The sequence below is a fragment of the Strix aluco genome, chromosome 2 (genome assembly GCF_031877795.1).
Source record: "Strix aluco isolate bStrAlu1 chromosome 2, bStrAlu1.hap1, whole genome shotgun sequence".
Lineage (NCBI taxonomy): Eukaryota > Metazoa > Chordata > Aves > Strigiformes > Strigidae > Strix > Strix aluco.
The window spans coordinates 119,425,706-119,449,555 of NC_133932.1; the positions used below are offsets into that span (position 1 = coordinate 119,425,706).

The 23,850-nt window shown below is 43.6% G+C and overlaps 1 protein-coding gene across 7 annotated transcripts in view; it reads right to left on the bottom strand.

Moving 5' to 3' along the window:
* LOC141919803 (E3 ubiquitin-protein ligase rnf213-alpha-like) overlaps window positions 1–23,850 on the bottom strand; it is a 61,539-nt gene that overhangs the window by 22,691 nt on the left and 14,998 nt on the right. For all 7 annotated transcript variants that reach the window (XM_074816107.1, XM_074816108.1, XM_074816109.1 and 4 more), the window contains exons 21-40: window positions 22,683–22,814; window positions 21,248–21,825; window positions 20,193–20,358; window positions 19,777–19,994; window positions 19,055–19,192; window positions 17,477–17,656; window positions 15,244–16,714; window positions 14,245–14,438; window positions 13,435–13,590; window positions 8,927–12,496; window positions 7,799–7,932; window positions 7,559–7,654; window positions 6,143–6,258; window positions 4,438–4,566; window positions 3,676–3,740; window positions 3,075–3,219; window positions 1,683–1,824; window positions 1,288–1,461; window positions 517–650; window positions 138–295 (exon numbers count right to left, since the gene is read on the bottom strand). In XM_074816107.1, coding sequence (XP_074672208.1) covers window positions 138–295; window positions 517–650; window positions 1,288–1,461; window positions 1,683–1,824; window positions 3,075–3,219; window positions 3,676–3,740; window positions 4,438–4,566; window positions 6,143–6,258; window positions 7,559–7,654; window positions 7,799–7,932; window positions 8,927–12,496; window positions 13,435–13,590; window positions 14,245–14,438; window positions 15,244–16,714; window positions 17,477–17,656; window positions 19,055–19,192; window positions 19,777–19,994; window positions 20,193–20,358; window positions 21,248–21,825; window positions 22,683–22,814 — 8,096 coding nt within the window. The remainder of the gene's footprint in view (window positions 1–137; window positions 296–516; window positions 651–1,287; window positions 1,462–1,682; window positions 1,825–3,074; window positions 3,220–3,675; window positions 3,741–4,437; window positions 4,567–6,142; window positions 6,259–7,558; window positions 7,655–7,798; window positions 7,933–8,926; window positions 12,497–13,434; window positions 13,591–14,244; window positions 14,439–15,243; window positions 16,715–17,476; window positions 17,657–19,054; window positions 19,193–19,776; window positions 19,995–20,192; window positions 20,359–21,247; window positions 21,826–22,682; window positions 22,815–23,850) is intronic.

Sequence of the window (23,850 nt, forward strand, 5' to 3'; positions counted from 1 at the left end):
TTAAGACTGGGCACCAGCAGTTGTCAGGAATTGTGCAGAACATGAGAAGCTAATTTCTTTCCCCATACTTGGAACTTGTGGTTCTGTGACACAACCCAGTGCCATTTAAAATTTGTATTTCACCAAACCCCATTTACCTCATAGACAGAAAGATCTTGTCCAGGAAAAGTCATTCTTAGAAAGTCATTGGTGTAACACTGTATCACCTCTGGACTACTGCCATCTGGCATCAACACATTCTTGATCAGTGTTTGGAACAATTTGGCTGGTTCCTTCATAGGCACTTTTGGAAGTCCTAGAGGAAAGGGCAGAGATGTCAGGTAACCAGAAAATAGAAGTTGACAGGAAAACAGGAATGCACAACTGATGTTCTAGGTTATATCAGGTCATTATGGTTGCATGGGGAATAGAACTGCTATGGTTGCTCCTACCACAATCCTTGGCTATTGCAGGAAACTCTGGAGATCAGCTTCCCTGGGTTAAAGAACAACACCTGCTTGAAAAGTCTGATGTTACCTTTCATTTTATAGACTCTCTCCCATAGTTCCTCCAGGTAGGCCTTCAAAACCCAACTGAATGGAAACTGGCAAAACACAGTTGTGTTGGGGTCTTCAGTCATTGACAACACGGAAATCTTAGTATCTTGTTTCCTTAAACAGCACAGAATGAAGTAATTACATAATATGCTCTATGAGTATTGAACTGAAGCATCACAGAGAAATTTCTGACTGTCACTGGTATATGTTCTGCTTAAAGGGTTAAAAAGCACAGAAAGACATTTTGTAGATACTCAGCAACAGTGAAAACAAGGCAGGAGCAGAAAAAGTTCCTGTCACTGGGAGCTGAAGGCTAAAAAAGACTGTAGCAGGGGAAAGACAACTGAGTCAGCCATCTGTCTTGTCTCTGACCACAGCTGCTCTTCACAGTAAGCTGACTGATCAATTAAAATGTGGTATTTGGACACCCAGCATTTTGTGCTGGGGAGGGAATTCATCTGCTCTAACCTTAGGGAACTCAAATTCAAGTTTGTTTCTGACTTTACCCTGTGTTAATCACTATTCCAAGGAACTGGAGTTCCTTGCTGAGTTGCTGAAGGTTTAAGAGAACCGTAAAGTTCTGATTCCAGTGTCATGACACAAAGGACTTATCACAGATAAGTTATGAGCTGTGTGAGCTCATCTTAAATTCAGACTTGTTTTATTATTTCTTTCTGCAGAGGGTTGCATTATGAAAGCAGGTTTTTATTCTCCTAATGCACATCCTGTATTTTTCCACTAAGTCTCTTACTTGCTAGTGTATTTAATTCTCAAGAATGATTCTTCTTTGAACATCTGAAGCCACAGTTCTGAGAGTGGAGACAGTGGAGAGAGATGATCCAGGTTGTTGTTAGCATCCACCACTGCGAGAATTTGAGCAAACAGGTTGGCCACAATGTCTTCTAAATGCATCCAGAGCGCATGCCTAGAAGCGATAACATGGCCTGTCAAGTGTCTTCCTTGTACCTGACCAAACCTCTATTCATCAGAAACTCACATCTACTTCTGTATACCAGATAATAATATCACTCCTGGTTGTCATATCTGAGCCCCATTAAGTATTGTGCTTCACACAGCACAGATCTTTTAACACTCTCAGAGACAGACCTGTTAGAAATTTGGAAAGAGCTGCACAGACAAAATTACCTGAATGAAGTGTCTTCAAGGATAAATTCACCGGAGACAGCTCTGTGGAAAACCCAGTCCCTTGGCTCAAGGCTTATTTTCTCACGTTCTTGTAGAAGATAGCAAATTCTCCTTTTCAGCCCACTCATGAAATGACTTGACACTAATTATAAAACAATGTTATTAAAACATTTGAATGAAAGGAGTTTTCATGCAAAGTTTTCAGTCAAAGTAAAGCCAGTCATAGAAAGTGACCTCTATGAAATTTCTTGGTTTTCCTCCACAATAAAATCCAGGGTCTTTATATTCTACCCTAGTGTCTTCTCTTTCCTCTTTATTTCTAGTGAGTTGATTTTGGGGGAAACATTTAGTAAGGACATGCCATTTTTGGTGGAGGAAAGAAAATCCACTTCCCTCTGTCTCAGTCTTTTAAAAATAATTGTATGAATTAGGTTCTTTGGTGTATAAATACTCTGATATTCATATTGATATGGAGATATATTTAGTATTGTATGTCAGAAGAATAGTCAGTGCTGCAGAAGAGTTGACATCCTGTTTTATCTATATGACACTAGTATCAATATAAAATAAAATTGATAGGGTTGTTTTCATTTCAGTACTGATATAACTACAAGCAAAATTCATTCTGCATTGTGCTGAGGAATGAAGGTGTCACTATGAAATCACAAGAAAACATCTTTTCCTTAGGGACATTTTCTTACAGTCACAATTTAATACAGAATAAATTCTGGTTTTGCCATATGACCTCAAGGAATTTCCAGACCCATCACATCTTTGAAGTGGCAACATGTCTCTTTTCTTTTTCAGTCATTAACAAACATCCTAGGCACCTGACAGGAACCTATTGTTCAAAGAAGAGTAAGTCATGCATCACAGTGAAAAAGTCTTTCTGTGTGCAGGAAAGAATAATTTCCAACTGCATCTACAAGGATTTTAGCACTTTGTTTCTGATGAAACTTAGACCCTTTCCATTTTTCTGAAGCCACAGTTTTCTATAAAGACACCACATCACCTGTACGAATGATCTGTATCAATTCTATGTAGAAATCAGTTGGGTGGCTTTGGACTTCAAAATAGTCATGGAGGTATAAAGTGACCTCTTCCTCAGATTTTTCTACCAAGGTCTCCACTGAAGGTCATGCAAAAAGCTGGATGTTTCAGTACAGACCCTGAGAACACACACCATGGTGTGCATGGAGAGCAGAAGAGGCCCTGAGCAAACCTAGTCCTCTCTCCTTTGGAACCTTCCCTCATGCTGGCCTAGATGAGCACCAGGACAGATCATTAAACCACTCATTTCATTCCCCCTGTTCCATGGTTTGCAATGCACAAGATGCAGCCATGTGTAAATAAAAAAACCCCCATGCACTCTGGGCCTTGGTTTGTACTCACACGTGGTTCTACTATGATCCTGGAAAAGCAAGTTGTGAATGATCATGATTCTCTCAGTGGCACGCTTACTGTTGTCTGTCTTGTCTTCCAGCTGGATCACAGCTTTCTGAATGCTCTGTTTGATCATAGAGTCCATGCTGAGGAGCTGTGAATAGAAAAGATTGGAGGTCAGATTATTGCCTAACACTCCATTGCATTTGCTCTGTCAATTCCTACTTAACTTGACACAATGGACTCCCACGTATATGTCTACTTCACCATCTCATCCCTAGTAAATCAATCCCAACATTGCAGAGAAATGTTAAAAGCCCTGAGAAGGGATGCAGAAATGGGGAAAGAGATTTCATGCTTTGTCAAAGTTCACAGAAGGCTTAAATATGCCTGCTCTGGCCTTGCGCTGGTCTATCATATGGTGGCGACTACTTGACCCTCACTGTGTGACTCACAAAGATCTAAAACTACTTTTTCTTCTGGCAAACGTACTATCCAAACCAGGGATCGGCATAACTGGATCCCTAAATGCCTATGAAAGCTATTGTTTCCTAAATCAGTCCCCGTGTAATGTCAGGCAGCTGAAATAAAAAAAAGAAATAAATCATACATTTCCTTCTGGAAAAAGACTGGACTTGGCTGGATCTTCAAGAGCAGCAGATTCCTCTGGAAAACCTGAAATCACAATCACTCATAAGACTCCTTTGTAAAAAATGTAAAAACCTGAAAAATAGATACCTCTATCTAAAAGAAGCATCTGAAGTGTCTCAACAATCAACAAAGTGTTGCAAAGCTCTTAATCTCAGAAATTTCAACGTGGGCTTTTTCCCCTCTGGGGAGAATTGCCCAGTTACCAGTTCTCAGTTTTGGTTGGCTGCCCATAGGAAATGTGGGTGTGTCAGGAGAGAAAGTGGAGTTCCTCCCCAACAGCTCCCGCCTCCCCTTGTCCGTACATCCTGAAAACAATGGCTGGGATTTATTGAGTTGGCTTTGAACTCACCAGATCATGGATTTTTAGTGGTTTTATTTGGGCAAACCAGCCAGAAAGACTTGCTGGGAATCCAATTGAATAAGTGTGTGTCTGCTGTACGCCGAATGCCACAACAGTACAGACAATTTGTTATTCTAAGTGAAGAAGTAGCTTAGGTACCCTCCTACCCTACAGTCACAGCTTGCAGACCAGGAGGAAAAAAATGCATTGCTGTGAGGACTTCAGAATCATCAAGTACAGCAAGACCTGCTGAGACCCAGAGCCAGTGCCTCCATGGACCACTTGATCTAGCTGTACTTAAAGCTGTAGATGAAGCAAATGGGACACAGAGGAAGGGACAGAGCTATGCAGGTAGTGGGTGAAAAGGAAGTGGCTGGTTACCTGTTGGGACATGCCCCTGGAAAGTGGTCATGAAAATCTCAGCAATAGTCATTTTGGCGAGTTGGCCTAGATTGGATGTAAAGTTGTCTGGGGGCATCAGATCATCCAAGTGGATGGATGTCCATTCACCTGGGGAGACAGTAAGCATAACAGAAATAATAGTAGTAGTCATAACTGCTGTCAACAGTTGACCTGCCTTCCTTGGTGCACCACACCCATCCAGAAAAATCAATAAACTTTGGGTGCCCTGACCTACCAGCAGCCTGGATAATAAGATATTGAGAGATGGAAGATTTACCACCTCCTGCTTTTTTTTTGCTGAGGGAGGATACACTTCTCTTATATCATTCCGTTCCCCCCTCTCCATCTTCACAATGCTAATGGGCACAAATGCCCTAACTGTCACTCTCTTCCATTAACTAGGGAAGAAAATGATCCTATAACCCAAAAGGTGTTTGACCACCTTCAAAGTAAATAAGTTTTTTCTTATGTTTGAATGGAATTTCTCGTATTTCAGTTTGTGCCCTTTGCCTCTTGTCCCGTCATGGGACACTACTGAAGCATCTGGCTCCATCTTCTTTACACCCTCTCATCATGCATGCATACACAGTGATAAGATCCCACAAGCCTTCTCTTCTCCAGGCTGAACTATCTCAGCTTGCTTAGCCTCTCCTTGTAAGAAAGATGCTCTGGTCCCTTAATCATCTTTGTGGCCCTTCACTGGTCTTGTTCCAGTATGTCCATATCTCTTTTATACTGGGAAGCACAGAAATGGACACAGTAGTTCAGGTGTGGCCTCACCAGTGCTGAGTAGAGGGGAAGGATCAACTTCCTCGACCTGCTGGCAGCACTCTGCCTAATGAAGGCTATGTTGGCCTTCTTTGCCACGAGAACACATTGCTAGCTAATGTTAAACTTGAAGTCCACCAGGACCACCAGGTCCTTCTCTGTGAAGTCGCTTTTCATCTGGTCAGCGCTCAGCCTGTACTGGTGCCTGTGGTTATTCCTAAACAGATGCAGGAGTTTGCACTTCCCTCTGTTGAACTTCATAAGGTTCCTGTCAGCCCATTTGTCTAGCCTGTCCAGGTCCCTCTGGATGGCAGCATGACACTCTGCTGTATCAGCCACCCCTCCTAGTTTTGTATTATCAGCAAACTTACTGAAGGTATGCTCTGTCCCATCATCTGGGTCATTAATGAAGATGTTAAATGGTACTGGCCCCAGTATCAATCCTTGAGGTAACACCACAAGCGACTGGCTTCCAGCTGGACTTCATGTTGTTGAACAAAACCTCCTAAGTGCAGCAGTTCAGTTGCTTGTCAGTCCAACTCACTATCCATTTATCTAGTCCATACTTCATTAATTTGTCAGTGAGGATGTTATGGGAGACAGTGTCAAAAGCCTTACTAAAGTCAAGATAAACACCATCCACCATCCTCTCCTCATCCATCAAGCCAGTCATCTCATCATAGAAGGCTGTCAGGTTGGTCAGACTTGATTTCCCATTTATAAATCCATGTTGATTTACTGTGTTTCATGTGTTTGGATAAGGTTTCCAGGATTATTTGCTACATCATCTTTCCAGGGATCAGTGTGAGGCTATCTGGTCTATAGTTCCCTGGATCCTTCTTCTTGACCTTGCATAACCAACCTCTCCTTTCCCTCCCACTCTCTCCCTGGTCCAGAATAGCAATTTCAACCTTACCACTCTCAAATGCCAGATAGCTGCAACCTCCCAGAACTCGTGGGACTTGAGTGACCAGCACAACATGTGATGGGCCTGTGCCTGTTGATTTCCGTCTCTCATCTGTGATACAGTACCTAGAAACAGGACAGAGAAGCTAAAAACTCCACTCCCTCTGTTGGTTGGGCAAAGAGTCTTCCAAAGCCACCCACTGCCTTTTCAGGGCTCAGACAGAGCTTTTGGAAAGACCAACAGCTCAAGGTGTGGCTGTGCTGCAGCTGTGGAAAGGGAAGAGAGGAGCTCAGCTCAGCCCAGACCCTGCTCTGGCAAGGCCAAGAGCCAGATGGTGCTGACTACTTCAAGACTCATTCCCATGTATCTCCCCTACACCCTCTCCAAGCAATGACTCAGTCACATGCTTCAGCAAGATCTTTCATGACAAATTTCCCTCCCTGATGAATACTGAATTTTAATCTGAATTTGTTTTGTTGTATGTATGGGTCTCTGCCCAATCATATGTTCTTTCTGTCAATCATGGGAATAACATTAGCAATATCTGCCACAAACACAGACCAATTAGACAACAAAAACCACAAGACAGACCAATCCAGGACTGCGGGGAAACAGGCCAAAATCAAGCATAGCTTTCCTAGAAGTAGGACCAAAAAAGTTCAAGTCCCCCCTCTATAAAAGCAGAAAGAAAGCATTTCAGGAGACAACATGCACATTAGCTGACATGGTGAAAAAAGGATATGAACAGGAAATGTAGGAAAGTGAAAAAGGGGTAAGAGGGATCATGTTGAGAAAGAATACGTCTGGCTGGAAGGATGTCACTAATGTACTTCAAGGGCTTGAGACTGACCTCATATAATGCTACTGTCAATTACTTCAGCCCTTACTGTTACCCAGAAGGGCTTAAGTCTCCTGAAGGCCCTGTGTCCTATCAGCCAACCCTGAGAGGTGTCTTGCATCCTTAGGATGTGTCAAAAGGCATCAGATGTCGGTTTAAAAGTCCTTTGGTTTGATGTCTAAAGGGAAAAAAGTCATCTGGTCTTAGGCTCTGTTTGGAGTATCTTGTGCTGTGTGAGCCAACCATGCTGCAGTAAAGTGATTTTAATGTGAGAAGGATGTATAAAGCATGCTCCCAGAATGAAGAAGATTGCTCTTTTAGACAAATGAAAGCTGAGATGTTAGGGATGTTTTATCTAATATCATAAGAAACACAAGCTTGGAAATTTAAGCTACAGAACATAGGCATGAGTGCACACACACAGATATACACATAAAGATATATGAGAACATCTGCAATGACTCCACTGAACAGGTCACTAAAACCAACACTATATCCCACAGCTATTTGGCCACTGCCTCTTCCCTTATCTTTGCACCTGATTAAAGAAATGCAGAAGGAAAGAAGAAAGAAGGAAGGATGTTTACTTGGCACAAGGTAGAAGCCTTTTGCTGCTCTGTGGCTCATCAAAGTGAAACTGGATGAGAAGCAATTTCTCTTCTGACGATTGTGTAAAAAAATTCCTGCAGACAATGAAAGGGGCTGTTATTGCTTTATTCATAAAACCACCTATGTTCTCCATTCTCCCTGCTCCCCCTCACCCCCCTTCCCCAAAACCTCAATCTATAAAATTAGTAAACAAAGGTGAGAAGGGAATCTCTCCTCACCTGAGTTCCTGGCGGAAAGTGTATTCCGTGTCAAACTGGTTTAGCCAGAGGCAGTGGATTTTATTTTGAAGGTTAAGTGTCTTCCTTATCTCTTCTAAATCTCTCTCATTTAAAAGTCTTGCATGTGTAGAAACCTGCAGTGAAAGGGAAATACTGTGTATTTGTTGTATTACCATCCCTAATGGGTGGGAAAATTGAAGTGATCCCCTTATGGACCTTTTCAAGTGCTTCCTAAAGGCAAGACTCAGAAATGTGCCCTGCTTACAGGGAAGAAGGGTGGGAGCGTTGTTAGCAACAAGAAAAAATCCTGATTCCTCATGCTACAAGAGACTTAGACTTGAGCTGCATCCTTAGGAATGACTCAGATGTTATGAGGTATTGACTTCAAAGGAATCCTGCTGGGAGATGTACATGAGCACTTCAAACCTGGAAGTGTTTGAAGATGGAAGAGCCTTTCCATGCAATGTTATGAGCCTAGCACAGTGGTCCCCACATGTGACTCTACTGGACTGACTCTCTCCAAAGGCTGTGGGCTCCAAGTACTGTAGGTTGTCTTTGGGAATTCAGCTGCTACCCTTTTAGGTATCTCTATGCAACACAGGTTCCTGAGCTCCTGTGGTGGTCACTGGAGAACTGATCAGGATGCTTTGTTTGGCTTGGACAACAACTCCTGAAAATAGATGTCAGGGGGCAGTGAGCATGGTCCAGGACCTGCCGAATTGCCTGAATCACCTAAAGTCCTGCTGGAGGCTTGGTGAGATCCCAACAGCATTACCAGTGGTGCTTGTCACTTGTCTGCAGGCAATGAATTATGCCCTGTATATCTTAGCCTTGAACCTCCAGAGCTTTCAGAGTTAGGAGCTGGCACCCACTGCCTGTCTGTTAGCAGATCCACCACATCCAGGTCAAGAGGAGAAGCAGAGCCCATCCTGACTGCAGAGGACCACAAGGCAGAAGTCAGGCACATGTGTGATACAACTGATGGGGCAGGAGCCAAAGAGGACAGGTAGAAGCCTATCACTGTTCAACAATGGAACTTATCCAGTGGCTTAATGGAGGTTATGTGGCAGCATCCCTCATCTGGAAAATGAAGACAACTCTCACTGCTTTACAGTGAAGCACACATACCTGCAGGCATAGCCCAGTGGTCCTCTCCTTCCTTGGCTGCTGGTTAACTGTCTCTCCCAAAACACTAACAAGGCTGTTGTGCTTCTGCTTGTGGAAGTACAAGTCTTGGATCTGCTCAGCATCATCCAGAAGGGAGTATTTAAGGCGCAGGATGGAGTCAGGGGTTGCACACTGAACAAGTTTCCTTTTGGCAAGGGAGAGCACTGGCTCTTCACAGGGCTCAAGATCACCCCAGGACCTGCTCTGTGTGGTCTCCAGAGCAATAGCTGCAGATGTGTCACTGCTGAAACCAATGAAGACATCCTGTTCTGTGGGGCTGAGCTTGGTGGATGAAATATTGGAGAACTTGCTGCTGTCAATGGAGACAAACTGCCTGGCCCAGGTCTCCAGGTCCTGCTTCAGCTGTTGCTGCTGCCAGTTCAGAACAGTTTTCATGTTCAAGCAGTGCTTCTCCAGCCGGTTCAGCAGTGGGGTGGGGAACTGGGTGTAGACTATGTTCTTCTCCTCTATCACAATGAGTCTGAACTCATCCTTCACACGGCTCTTCACTCTGTGAGTGCCAAGACCCAGGTTCACATAGTAATTTCCCCCCAGCCTATCAAAGCACTGGTTGAGTGCATCGTAAAGGCTCTCATAAAGGTTGTGTATATTTAAAAGAACAACAGGCCTGCCTGTCTCCATGCAGATCTTCACTCTGCTGACAGAACGGCATACCTGGGAATAATCTTGGTCCTGTGGAAAACCAGAGCCAAATATGATTTCACAGTTCTCAATATCTATAAGCTGTGTCTTCTGGATGATGTGGAAAGCTGCCTGGTTGGTTGTCAGCAGCAGGAGGTATCGAGACCTAAGTCCAGCCTGCTGTTTGCCCATATTTTCCTTTAGCAGAAAAAGTGTGTGTTTGGTTTCCAAGTCAGGGGGAAGATACACCTCGCTGATGTATTTTCGGAAGAGCTCAACAGGATTGATATCACTGGAGCCTCCAAAGTTTCTCTGAATGGCCTTTATAATGATCTCCTTTTGAGACATGCACTTCTTGTCCTGGGTATAGGACAGTATCATTTTGATCAAGCTATAGAAATCACGGAGCCCAAAGAACTCATTTTTTTGTGTTTCTAGCACCTTGCAATAGAATTCTGCCAGCAAAGGAAACAAACACTCAATGCTTTCAGGGGTAGGCTGTGCAGCACAGATGCCCTTTGCAGTTTTAACTAGCTCTTCTTTGCTAGGATCAGTCCGAAATACAAGAAGACCCCTGTTCATTTTGGCAGGGTCTAGGGCCCAGTTTGAAATGCCCACAAAGCCAACTTTTTGGTAAGATTCTGGGTTTTCCTCATCAACACATCCATCTTCAAGAAGAGGGTGCAGTGTCTTCAGCGGCATCTCTGGTGAGTCTTCTGCGAGGCCGACCTCATCCAGGAGGACCACAGACGCAAACTCCTCTAGATTCTTCTCCTTCTGGAACTGTGCACATTGTCGGAAAGTGGAGATGATCCCTTCTGGCTTTGAATGGGGACTGCACTGAAAAGACAACAGCTGGATCTCCTTGCATCTTTTGAACAAATCGGTTTTGGACAGCTTGCCCTTCATGGCATCCACAACAATGGTTTTAGACAGGGATTTTGAGCTTCCTGGCTTCCCAACCAGAAAGAGTGGAACTCGTAGATCCATGCATACAACTATCATGAAGATGTTTTCCCTCAGAGCATCGTTGCAGGCTGTTGCCTCAGGAACAGAGAGGTTGTCAAGAAATACCTCTTGGCAAAGCTCAATCTCTTGCTGTAGCAGGGACGCAGGAACAGAAAAGCATTTTGCAACCTCCTCCAGGTAATCTTTGCGGTTCTCTAGAGATACATAGTAGCATGCTCCCACTGAAAGGACCAAGGCCCTCTGTGCATAATTTAAGATTGGCTTCTGTTCCGTTTTGTACTTCTTCTCATCAATGTGAGGAAATAGAAGGTCTCTTAATTCATAAAACCAGAGCGCAATGCTCATGCAGCGCTCTATATCCCGAAGACTAGCAACCCTGCATTCATCTTTCTTCTTCCTGAGGAAGTTCTGGGAGGCTGAAATGACACTGGTAAAGATGTCCAAATTTCCAATGGGGATCTTGTTCTTCATGGTGGACTTTACAATCTCTCTGATGTACAGGCTCTGTGTCTTTTCATTCAGCTCTCCAAAATCCCAGACAAGTGGCAATAAGCTAGGTGGAAGGGGCTTGACCCGATACACCAGCTGCCGCAAAGGAATGTGGCCCAGTTTCTCCAGTGTGTCTTCACTCCGGACTCGGTACCCCAAGCCAGCTTTTTCAAGTTTCTCTACAGTTTCCTTGGTGTGCCTTTTGTAAGGGTTGCAAGCAGCTACTACTTTTAAACTGTCAGTGAGAATCTTCTCTCCATTTACACTGTGATCAAACAGCACCTCTTTGATTGCAAAGATAGCTTCTGATGTATTGGCTTCATCAAAAAAGAGTACAGTGTCCACTTTGTACTTTTCTTCATTGATGCGTGCCAGCTCAATTGCCTGCCTAACTTTCTTGTGGATGGTCTTGGAGGTAGTTCCACCATGGACACGCACCACCACCATGTTCTGAAAGTCCCTGCCTGCCCTTTGCAGGCTGCACATGAACTGCACAAGCTTTGTCTTCCCACAACCTGTTTCTCCCATGATGATTACAGGGATCCCACACTGGAACCGCAGATGAATGGCAAGCATCTTCATGGTGTTGTCCAGTGTCAGTTGATATGATTCATCTGGATCTTCGGTATAGTTCACACCAAAAACTCTGCAGAGGACCCCTAGCTGCATCATTCTGGGCAAGTCTTCAAACTTCTTATTGAAAGGAACATTCTGGCCTTTCAAAGTGAGGTATAATTTAAGTTTGATAACATTCTTTTCCAAAATAGCTTGGGAATAGGCATCAATAGCATCCAAGTTTTTGCTGATGTGGAAACCCAGGAATTCCATGGAGTCATTGTCTGCATGGAAGACTATATAGGGGTGGGACCCTTGTTCCCATTTTCGTCTTAGCTGGTACTGTGTCATAATACTGTTTTCCTCATCATCATTTTCTGCACTTGGCACACTTTCGTCAGAGATGTCAAGAGAGGGCACAGCAAAGTCCTTGGACATCGTGATCATGAACTTTATTACAAATGTTTTAAACCCCTGGAAATCCTCTCCAACTGCTGGGCTACAGAAAACCGATTTCTCACATTTGCTTAGCTGGAAGTTTAGGAAATGAGTGAAATTGCTAAGCTCAGTCCAAGAAGGGTTGTGTTTCCCACAGAAATCCAGTAAGAGCTTCAGGCACTCTTTCTCTGTCCCTTCAGTTCTCTCAGGGATGAAAATGAAATGGTCAAGGTTTTCCTTCCTCTTATATCTGCTGAGGTATTGGTAAGACCTCTGGAAAGCTTCAGTCTTCAACTTGTCTTGGTCAAACTGCTCCTCTTTCATTTCAGAAAGACGACCAGAGCTGGGGTATTCCAGCAAGTCAAGTACCCGCATTGGTGATACACATTTCACTGCAGGAAAAAGATCCAGGAACTCTTCTTCTGTTTCACTGGACATCTAAAAGAAAGTCAATAAGGAGTGCACAGATTACAATGAGAACAGTTGTCCAACCTTCTGTATTCGCCTACAGCTCAAGAGCTTTTTTTTCTGCACATAAATAGGCCAGGAGGCTTGGAAGACAATATGTAGATCAAATTTGTCCAAGCCTGCATGCATGCTCCTAGATGGATATGTACTGACATGCCCATAACCTGTAAGGTCCTAGGACTGAGTGGATGTCCAGTGAAAAGATAGAATAGAGCAAGAATGATTATTTCCACACACCAAATGATCTGCTAAACAGACAGGTTTTAGCACAGGGTACTCTCCATCTTCATCTGCTTTCTCTAGTAAGTAAGCCACAATGGCTTTCCCATCCAAATACTTGGCCAGACTCACCTTGCACCTATGTCAACCTGTTGAAGGGGGCACACACAGCCCCCCTTGGCAAGGACTCTCACAGTTTTATGGCCCATACCATGAAGCACACCCATTCATTTGTTCTAAGCTGATCTTGTTAACATTGTTTGATGCTCCTGGTTCTTGTGTTGGAAGAGATGGTGGATGCTTGCTCCCCATTCACCCTCTCCAGGCCACTCAGCATGTTCTAACTCTCCATCATATTCCCAATTTCGTCTTTCTCATTTCTCATAAGGGAGACTTCTATTATTTTTTGAACATGTGGGATGTCTATGTTATACCAGGAATGAACTGAAAAAAAAACCCCAAACTCTGCACAGCACTTTACATTTCCTGTCCAGAGTAGACACATGCTAGGACTGCTTGTTTCTATGCAGATAAGCCATCACTCCACTGGAGAGACAGACCCTAAATTACGCATAGCCTTAAAAGAGACTTTGGATTTTAGCAGATTTATTGCAGGTAGCAGACCTAGTTACGTTAACATCCTCCCTTACTATTCCTCCGACCTATGCACACCATCCACAAAGGAATACCTCTTGTTTCCATGTTCTGCTAACATCTTTCCCTTTTGCCAGGTACTCAATCAAGTAAAGATGAGAAGATTTGCACTTCCAGACTGAGCCATTGGGACTCTGGATGTGTCTTAGTATGCATAGCTCAATCAGCAACCGGTAGAGACCTGTTGAAACCTGACAGGGAAGAAACGTTTGAAAATTGGTGAAAGAAATGTCTATCAAAACACTTACTCCAATATCCAAGGCAGGTAGTAGTACCTGCAGCCAGGCTACAGCTTTGCTCCCATTCTTGTGCAGGACTGCTATTCTAGCACACACTGAGACATCTGTACCTGTTAATATAATTGGATGCTTGGTGCTCTGCAGCCTTCCAAGGTAGGCCTAGGTCATCTGGATTCACTGTCTACTCTAATGCCACTACCTTTGTTTAAATAAAGCCCCTTCCAGAGACTGGATGAGAGATGGCGAATCCACCCCTTCCTTCTACCTGTGCATGGGGGCTTCTAGGTCTGATCACTTGGTTTGAATTCAGCCATCCTCCAGTGCCCTGCACTCTGATTGACATCACTGTAGGAGGAAAGATTGATTTTATGAAATGGGACCCATTTCACACAGCTGTGTGTATGTGGGCATGGAACAAGGCAAATGCAGACACCTGAGCTTCCAAACTGTACCCAGAACTCTTATTCACTTTAACTTTTAAGCACCTGTTGTTACAACTGTAGATGAGAACAAGCCAGCACAAGAGGCTGTGCAAATACCCTCCTCCAAAAAAGCCTATGAGGTCTTGGACACTCCACATTCAACCACCAAGATAAAGACTCTCACCACTGGTGACACATCAATATGGAAGACGGCAGGCTGAGTTTCAGTTGGGAATTCCTCAGCAGAGAGTAGCTCCTCCAGAAGTAACTGGAAATCAATCTCTGACTCCATCAGTCTAATGGTTTTGTGAACCACTGGTAAACCACCCAGCTGGGCACGGATCTTTTGGATGGTATTGTCCACGAAGAGAGACTTCCCTAAGGAACAGAAGAGAGGGCCAAGATTCACCCTCGGAGTCAATCTGCCCTTTCACATACATGGGACTGTCTTTCTCTAGATGTCTGAACTGCCTCTAAACTGAGTGGCTATCTCTCGACAGCCTCTTTAGAACAGTATCTGGGAGCAGATCCCAGTCACATGAGGGACATCCTCCAAATATGTGCTCTCAATTTTAGCAGTATGGCCCATCTCAAGACAGACTCATGACTGCACTCCACCCCATTGAGGTTACCATTACAGACATAGCCAGGCTTGGAACCTGACCAACTTGCCTCAGATGTGCACTACAAAATGTCAGAAAACTTTACTATCTAAAGAGACGTGTCTTGAAAGTTTTCAGAAATGGCAGAAAGCATGAGACATCCTGCTGAGGCTTGCAAAGGGCCTACAGAACACTTGTTCCATTCTGGAATGGCAAGTGGCAGCCAGTTGGGCTAGCCTGTCGTCTTTCAGAAGACATCTGGGCTTATTTAGGCAACCAACTCCCATTCCTGTGAGCGATATCACCCCATAAAGAGGTATTTCTTGCTCTTTCCCAGAGTCTCACACCATTATTTGCTTCTCTTTAGACTAGACAACTGTAGCTCCCCTGAAGATCATGTTTTCTAGACTGCATTGTCATTCCCCTTTGGACTCTTTACAAGTGGCCTAAAATCCCTCTTGAAATTCACTACCCAAAGCTAAACACATGTAGGAGAGCAGAGGGCTCTCCATTGCATGCCACGTTCCTCTCAAGGCCTCCTGGTTTGAGGCATGACTCACAGTAGGACTACTAACACCTACCCATTCCTGCTCGAGTTGAAAATACGAACTTCACATTCTGCTGATAGGGTTCTTCAAAGGCCTGAGCAACAGGGGCTGTCCCACAAGGCACTTTGAGATGGGTGCTCAGGTATGCTTGGATTTCTGTCTTAGAGTAGCATGGGATAGTAACTTTGTAGGTGTCGAAAGCTGTGATGACATAAGAATTGTGAGCTTTGGCATTGCAAAAGATAATGAACCTGTAGTCAGAGACTGTAGAAGATTGCAGCAAGCGGAAGAAGTGGGACTCCAGTTGTTTGGAAACTTTGTACGTTAATTTCTCAGCACCCAGCAAGCAGTAGATTTTCTGGTTTTGAGAATTAGATGAAAGAGCTCTCCTAACAATCAGCTCCACTTCTTCTTCCTCTGTGTCAGGTGTGCACACCAGTACCTCATCATACGTTGGGAGAGGTGCTGTCTTGGTGTGTGTGTAAACGGAGAGCATGTAGAGTAACATTTCCTCTTCTTTACACATGATGAGAGAAGGTTTCCTGGCTTCAAGGCCTACTGGTAAACTTCTCTTGATACATGTGGTTTCAAGAGCTGCTAATTGCTTCAGTGTTTCACCAAAGACATCCAGGCTGATGTATTTGTCTGACACGAGGCCAGTGAATTTTTTACAGTAAGCATCCCAGAGCAGATTCACCTTGTCACAGATGGATGGCAAACTCTCAAAGGAGGTGGCCAGTTCATCTTTTGCAAGGGTGCTAAAAGTTGCCTGGTCAACACCTCTGTTCTTGCTTTTAAACTTCCTTGACTTCTGCAGAAAGGCTTCTCTCTGCTCATCATATAATTTGCTCAGATTTTCAACCTCTTCCATGTCATCGCCTCGTTCAAAAGCAAAATTCATGAGCTTCTGCTCTGTAATGTCAGAGTTTGGAAGGCAGCTCTGCAGGGCTGCCTTTGCCACTGACGTGTCATAGCCAGATTCAACCAGACTTTTTATGAGTTGGGGAAAACGAATTACATAGTCATGCCAGGTAACAGACTCCTTGTCTCCTGCTGATGTGTTAACAGAGTCAAGTGGAGTCATGAGGGCTTGCTCCAGGGCATTTCTAATATCTTCTGCTTTAATGTCATGCTTTATGACAGAAAGCATATTAAGAATCTGTGGCTCTATTACACTATTGTGGGCTTTGGCCAGTTGGCTACATAAATAGAAGAGCTGGTGTGAAGTGAATAGGTTAAGATGACAGTAGGTGTTCCTTTGAGTCTCCAGATATTTCTTCCACTCTACTAGACAGTGCTCCATTGCTTTGCAAAGGCCATCGAGCTCCTCCAGTACAGGTCTGGTGCTCTGAACGAGGATGTCAGCAATTCCAAATTCTGTGTAAACTTTTACTCTGTGTTGAGGATTGCAGTAGATGTCAGCCTTCCAGTTTATGAAGAGGATATTGCCAACACTGAGAAGCTGCAGGTACAACTTTCCAACCATTTGAACCTTTTCCAGGATCTGTAACATGCCACAGACAAAACAGGGAAATGGATTATTGTGTATTTTCAACAACTACTGAATACTTCTCACATTACATTTTCTTCCAAAGATCTATTCAATCCTGTTAAGGAAACAGAAAAAAAAGGATTTGGCTCAATTTTTACGTAGAGCTTCTTCTCAGGATACATTCCTTGGACAAGGACATGCTCTAGAAGTGCAAGTTTTCTTGGAAGACTACTCTTCAAGATGGTAACCAGCACATGTCTACTGAGGGAAGGAGGTCCATAAGAGGAAGGACAGCTCCATTGTCCCAGATAGCAAGAAAATCTTACCCCTAAAGATTATGATGAGCTGTATCCCACCCTCAGAATCATCACCTTTGAGATATCTGGCCCCTTGGAGGTTTCTTCATCTCTGACTAAAGAACTGCTCTGCTTACAATTGATCAGACAGCAAGCAGTTGAGGTGGTTCCTCAGGTACGTAACAGAACACCTCACTTCAAAAACCTTCTGAATAAACAGTTGTATAGAAATAAAGAAAAGGCATTTTTGGTATGTGAAGCATCTGGCTTGCGGTGGGTGCCTACACTGGGGTGACCTCCATTACCTTGCAAGGGGAAGGCTGTATTTATAATTTGCCTTACACCTGAGATCTGGGAGTCTGCTACCTCTGTTCCTGAAGTCACACCTGAAGGTCAAGAATAAGTCTCCATGAAAGAATTCTAGCTAAAAACCCCAAACTGCTTTCCAAGCACAAATTGGTGTTGCACTGTGTCTTACCTCCAAGAAGCGGTCTGCCTCCTCTCTACCTTGCTCAGCTTTTGTAGTGACCAACATAAGCTTGTTCTGGAGCTCTGTGAGCTGAGCTAGGCTGTATTCTTTAGCCTTCTGATCTGTCTGAGATTCTTCCTCTGTGGTGTCCTTCAGCAGTAGCACTGAAACACAATCCTCAAGGGAAGCCTGGAAAGCAGGTAAGAGGATCAGCCCCTCTCTGCCTCTTCTCTGTGTAATTCCCCATCCTTGTGTAATGGACCTTCAAGAACAGTAGTAGTACATGCCTGCATATCTGTCATGCCCCACTCAGATGAGGGAGACAAGTGACTCAGATTTGTAAATCCCCAGTGGAGTGGACAATGGTGAGACAAGTCTCAGAGTCCAAACGTTTATTAACTTCCCACAATGTACTAATTGGATACACAATAATTGGCTAAGTATATAATGATTTGTGGCAGGCAATACAGTATGCCTTGCATTTCTTAAAGGTAGTGAAGGAAAAGGGGAAAAAGGAAAGGGGAGAGATGGAGGGAATAGAGGAATAGAGATCACCGGTCTGTGTTCCTGCATCAACCCTGCCAGTGAGTGTTCAAGAAGGCATCTATCTTCTTCTCTTCACTTCACCCTCCCATTCCCTTTTGCTCCCCCTCGATTTATACACACTTTCCTTGGGTCCGTTCCCTAGGTCAACCCACATACCTACGTATCCCATGTATGGGGAGGGGTAAGGTGTTTCATGGAATGATGTAATTAGCATGATCTTGTTAGTCTTCATTAGCATATTCATGGGTGTTAACTTTAATCTAGTCTTCATTAGCATATTGAGGGGTCTTAACTTTAATATGCATTTTGTGGATAATGAAGCAAAGGTCATTCACAGGACAGATGGCCCTTGAAATTTTACCAGGTGCACCAGAGCAGAGCCATCTTGCCTCCACAGGGCTCCCCCCTCCTGCTGCATCCTGTGTTATTCAGGCAGCCTTATCAGCTTCGACCTCCACACTATCCATCCTGTGACTATAGTTTCATTACTTGCGAGTGGTTGAGGCATTCCTTAGCTCAGAGGGCTTCCACTCCCCCTGCTAACTTTTATCTCTTTCTCAGGCTGTTTTTCTCAGTCCGTGTTTCTCACCGGCCTGTTTTTACAAGTCATCTCTCACAATATCACAGCCAAGCATCAGATTTTCCCATGTCGTAAGATGTGGATCATTCCTTCCCTCCTCTATTATTGTGCAGGGCTCATTCTTTCAGGGTATGCTGCAAGCACCACTCTCCTTGAACAATGGAGTAGCAGTTCTCATTTTAAAACTTTACCTGTCCTTTTTTTACTTTCCCTGTGATCAGCTGAGTTGTTTTTTGTATTAAAATATTGCTTTCTTTCCTTTCTGAGGACAAAAAAACCTGCTTTGCCTTGAAAATAACCAAGGCTTAATGGAAGATGTGACATGAGTTTGGCTTTCAAACCTGAGCAGAGATCTATTGGTTATCTGACATACTCCTTGAAGATGGATTTCAAGAATGTTAATTTCTTTGGGCAGAAACAAGCCCCTAGAAAGCACTCTTCAAAGTGTGGAGAACTGTTACCTTGAAATTTTGAGGTGCTGAGATGATAAACATCCCTCTGCTGTTGATATCTCTGGCTTGAGAGATTGAGGAACACTCTATGGAGCCATGAGAATCATGAACCATCCGTATCCACTCTCTGTTATCACAAGAATCTTTCTGTTAAAGGTAAAAAAAACCACAACAGAATAAATCCTAATAACTTGTTGGCAGGTCTGTAAGGACAATTTTGGTAAGAGTGGGGTTTCTTGTACCTGCTGTGGCTGAAGAGACAAAGAACAGCTGTTGCACCCAAATCTACATCTATCTTATAAGCTTTCTGAAAGCCAAAGCCAGGGAATAAGTATTTTGTGAAGCTGCTGTTCTCTGTCAGTCTTTGGCAATTTGGAGGAAGGGTGTCAGTTAAATGGTACCTGGAGTAGGATGTTATCATTTCTGTGGAGAGGGTTATTCAAGACAGTGCTAGACTAGACTTTCCTAAACCACAGAGCATTGAATTGACTTTCTTCTGCATGTGACACCTAATGGGTGTCCTCCATTTGCCTTCACATTGGCATGTGATGTCTTTGAAGGTGTCCCAACTGGACTTCAATTCCAAACACCACAGATTTCTCATAGGTTTTACATCATATCCACTACACCCACTTGCATGTCTTGACTCCCCTATGGCATGGCACCAGACTTTGGCAATTCATTCTAGTACGAGTCCAAGTAATTTTGGAACATGGGATTCCTAGACTCACCAACTTCTTGGGCAGATTACTGTCTTTTGCAGTGGCTTCACTGATGAATGACAGGGCTGAAAAGAACTGTTCAAAACCAGATGTGGGTCCCAGGTCAAATATAATGGGTGCTGAAGCAGCCATAGCATCACGGAAGAACCGCACTTTGTCAATATCCATGTCATTTTCACCTGCAAAAATTGATGCCAGCTCCACAAATACAGGGATTTCTGTTTTGTCTGGTGAAAACAACAACAACAAAAAAAAATCCAAAAATGAAACACATAGTTGAGGAGTTTCATAGTTGACTCATAGTTGAGGAGTTCACATAGTTGATTGATACAATGCCTCTGGCTGTTATGACAAGTAGAGATTAACTGACCCCTTTCTATTGCCTCTCTTGTCTGATGACTCTATTATATCCCAGTACAACTCACCTTTTATTATGGTTTTGATCCAGGAGACAAAGCCTTTCCTTGTGCATTCAAGAAGTTCCCTCAAGAAATCGAGCATCTCTTGTGGAAGGTTGGTCAAACTAGTTTGCATCTTCATTATGTCCTGGGTCATATAATCAAGTCTCTTATTCCTGAATTCTGGCCCTTCCTGAAAAAAGAACCCCAAGACATACTGATGTGTGTCCCTTGGTAAGAAAAGAGGGAAGGTAAGCTCTGCCACTGCCCTGCACATCAGTTTCATCAGCCACTCAGAGTCTTTTACAAAGGGCCAGCTCCCCAGAGACTTCTGTTCCTCCCATCCAATCGATTTTAATAAAAGCCAGTCTGGTTATTTCAGTACAAGTCCCTGCAGCAGAGGCAGAGTCATGATATAAAACTTCTGCACTGAAGTCCTAACCACTAAAAGGACCTTTCCACAAAATGTACAAGGTCTGCTCCAATTTTAAATATCTGGGGAAACCTGTTCAAAACATGGAAAGCTATCTAAAGTACAAAAAGTTGCAGAACATCCAGCTGCTCCATCTTTGCTACCATAATAGAAAGGTTATGACAGTATAACATTTTAGCTTTTACAGGATTGGAGCAACTAGGCATGGAGATCTACAAAAAAGAACATGTGGAAGCCAAATGAAGAATGGCTGGAGCAGGTAGAGAATATTAGGGTGGGACTGATGCAGAATTTGGTTGCTGACACACAGAGATGCCTGCATCCATCGGCCTCACACAGTTGACTCAGATGCCCTTGGGTGTCTCTAATGGCACTGGGAGCTCATTTGCAGACAATCAGGAATCTGATTAAGGGTAAGATGAAGCATGTTCCCTGACTCCATTTACTCTACTATAAAGGTGCCAGGCTAAAAGAGAGACTGCTACAACAGTGAAATTTATATTCCAGAAGAAAAATTCCATCCACTGTATCGAGTATGGTTTAGTTAAAAGTTAAGATGCACAAAAGCAGAGGTTCCCCATTCAGACCTGACAACACAGGAACCACTAGAGCACTCAGTATAAACCAGATATCCATGTGTCCTACATACATATTTTGTTAGGTCGTTGAGAATCTGAAAATTTCCATTAAGCTCAAGTTTCTTCCGCAGTTCATCAATCATCTTGGCAGTGTTCACCACTGTAGACAGGGTCAGGTAGTTTTTAATCTTCTCCACTGCAGCATCTACCCAGGCAGCTTTTCCATTCCCTTTCCCTTCACTCATCTCCATAATTTCAAACTCCTTCGTGAGTTGACTCTCATTTGCTAACTGCTTCTCAAAATGGCTCTGCAGAGTCCCAAGGGTGATGGAAAAGTCTTTGAGGGCCAGATAGGTACTCCGAAAGTCAGCGATGGCTGGCTTATAAATCTTTTCTTGAACATCTTCTATCAAGAGAATTTTCTCTTCAGGGATTGTGGCTTTAATTTGCTTTGCTTTTTTCTTGCATAGTCTCCAGAAATAATTGCTTTCCTCTAAGGTATGAATTTTTTTCATCATGTCACTGTATCTAGCAAGGAGGTGCAATTCGGGAATTTTCTTCTCACCATTCACAGAAAATTTGCTTACAGACGTCTGATCCTTAAAATTTCCTCTTTTTCTGATGCTTTTCTTCACAGCACTCCTATCCACTAAATAAGGTGGAAACAAAAAAATTAGTGCATTTCTCCAGCTAGAAAGACACTTATCCTCTAAGCATGGAAATATTCTGAACCTGACCGCAACACCAAAGGGAGATAGGGGTGTGTTTGTGTGTGTGTGTGTGTTTGTTTCCCCAAAGTTCTTGGAGAAAAACTGAATCCAAGATCAACACCAAAATAAATGGTGGGCAAAATCAATTGCTCCATGATGAGGAAGGAAGCCTTCAAACCATGGCCTTGAAACTGTGGTAGTGTCTGTACTGTTAGAAAAAAACTTGGCCCTGAAGTAGAGGTTGAGCAGACTTACCCCACCATTTGGCCCACCCCAGCTGGAGAATCACTTCTATTGATGCTTGCACCCAATCTGAGAACTTCAACACTGGGATTGTATGTTCCACTGTCCAGCAGGAAGAACTCACTGGGTGAGTCTTCCCAACCAATATACATTTCTGCTACCTTTTGCTCCTCTGTCCTGCTCTTTTCAGGTCCCAGATCTTGTCTGAAATTGCCCTTTCCCCGTACAAACATTTGTCAAAGTAGGTAATCCAACCTTTTATGTTTCTTGGAAAAATATAATACCTGGCACTGTTTAATCTTCCTCCACGAGACAGATTTTCCCACTATTCTGAACTCCTTCCATACATAAACCCCTAGCAGACTTTACCCATTCCTTTTTTCCTTAAGGACCTCCCTGCTTATTCTCTTCTCCCAGCTACTGCTTGCCACTATAGAGTCATGCAGCACTATTTCCTGGAGGATTTGCTACTAGCTCTTTATTTTTAGGAGACAGCTCCCCATTCAAGAACCATATAGGCAATCCTGTCCTCTCAAATATAATGGGATGGTACCTCTTATCACATCCTCTATGCTGCTGCATAGATGCAGAAATGAGCATCTCTGCTTCTTCTGCTCTTCAAATTGCATATATTCCTCCCTTCTGACTTCCAATACTGTTGTTATACAGCTGGAGATAGTGGAATCTGGAGAAAGAAACAAACAAAGAATACCAACCATGCCCAGACCTCAGATATAAAGGATTTTTGAGAAAATCACTTGGAGAGAGAGAAGAACTACTGGAAACATAACCGCTGCCATTAACAAATGCATGCTTGAATTTGCACAAAGGCCTTGGGGGGTACTGGTGGATGAAAAACTGGACATGAGCCAGCAATGGGCTGCATCAAAAGAAGCGTGGCCAGCAGATCAAGGGAGGTGATTCTTCTCCTCTAATCCACTCTCCTGAAACCCCACCTGGAGTACTGTGTTCAGCTCTGGAGTCCTCAGCACAGGAAAGACATGGACCCGTTGGACTCGGTCCAGAAGAGGGTCACAAAAATGATCAGGGGTATGGAACACCTCTCCTATGAGGAAAGGCTGAAAAAGTTGGGGTTGTTCAGCCTGGAAAAGACAAGGCTCCAGGGAGATCTTATTGAAGCCTTCCAGTACTTAAAGGGGGCTTATAAGAAATATGGGGACAGACTTTTTGGTAGGGCCTCTTGCTGTTAGACAAGGGGTAATGGTTTTAATCTAAAAGAGGGTAGATTTAGACTAGATATGAGGAAGAAATTATTTACAATGAGGGTTGTGAAACACTGGTACAAGTTGCCCAGAGAATTTGTAGTTGCTCCATCCCTGCAAAGATTCAAGGTCAGGTTGGATGGGGCTCTGAGCAACCTGATCTAGTTGAAGATGTCCCTGCTCATTGCCAGGGGGCTGCCCTAGATGACCTTTCCAACCCCCACTATTCTATGATTCTATATGTTTTTTCTACTAATTTTCACAATGCCTTACAGTAATTGTGCCTCTTCCCTTCTCTCCCCTGTCATTTCTTTGGTGAAATAGCAGGGTCTGTAGCTGTCTGTTTCAAGAAAATCCCTTCCCTGCTTCTGAAGACAACAGACGGTACTTTTGGGATAACTTTCCAGTGTTAAACCCTATTTTGAAGAAGCTTATGATTCACAGGACATGTATAAATGCTACCCACTGTTCACCACCTCTTGCTGTTATACAATCTCT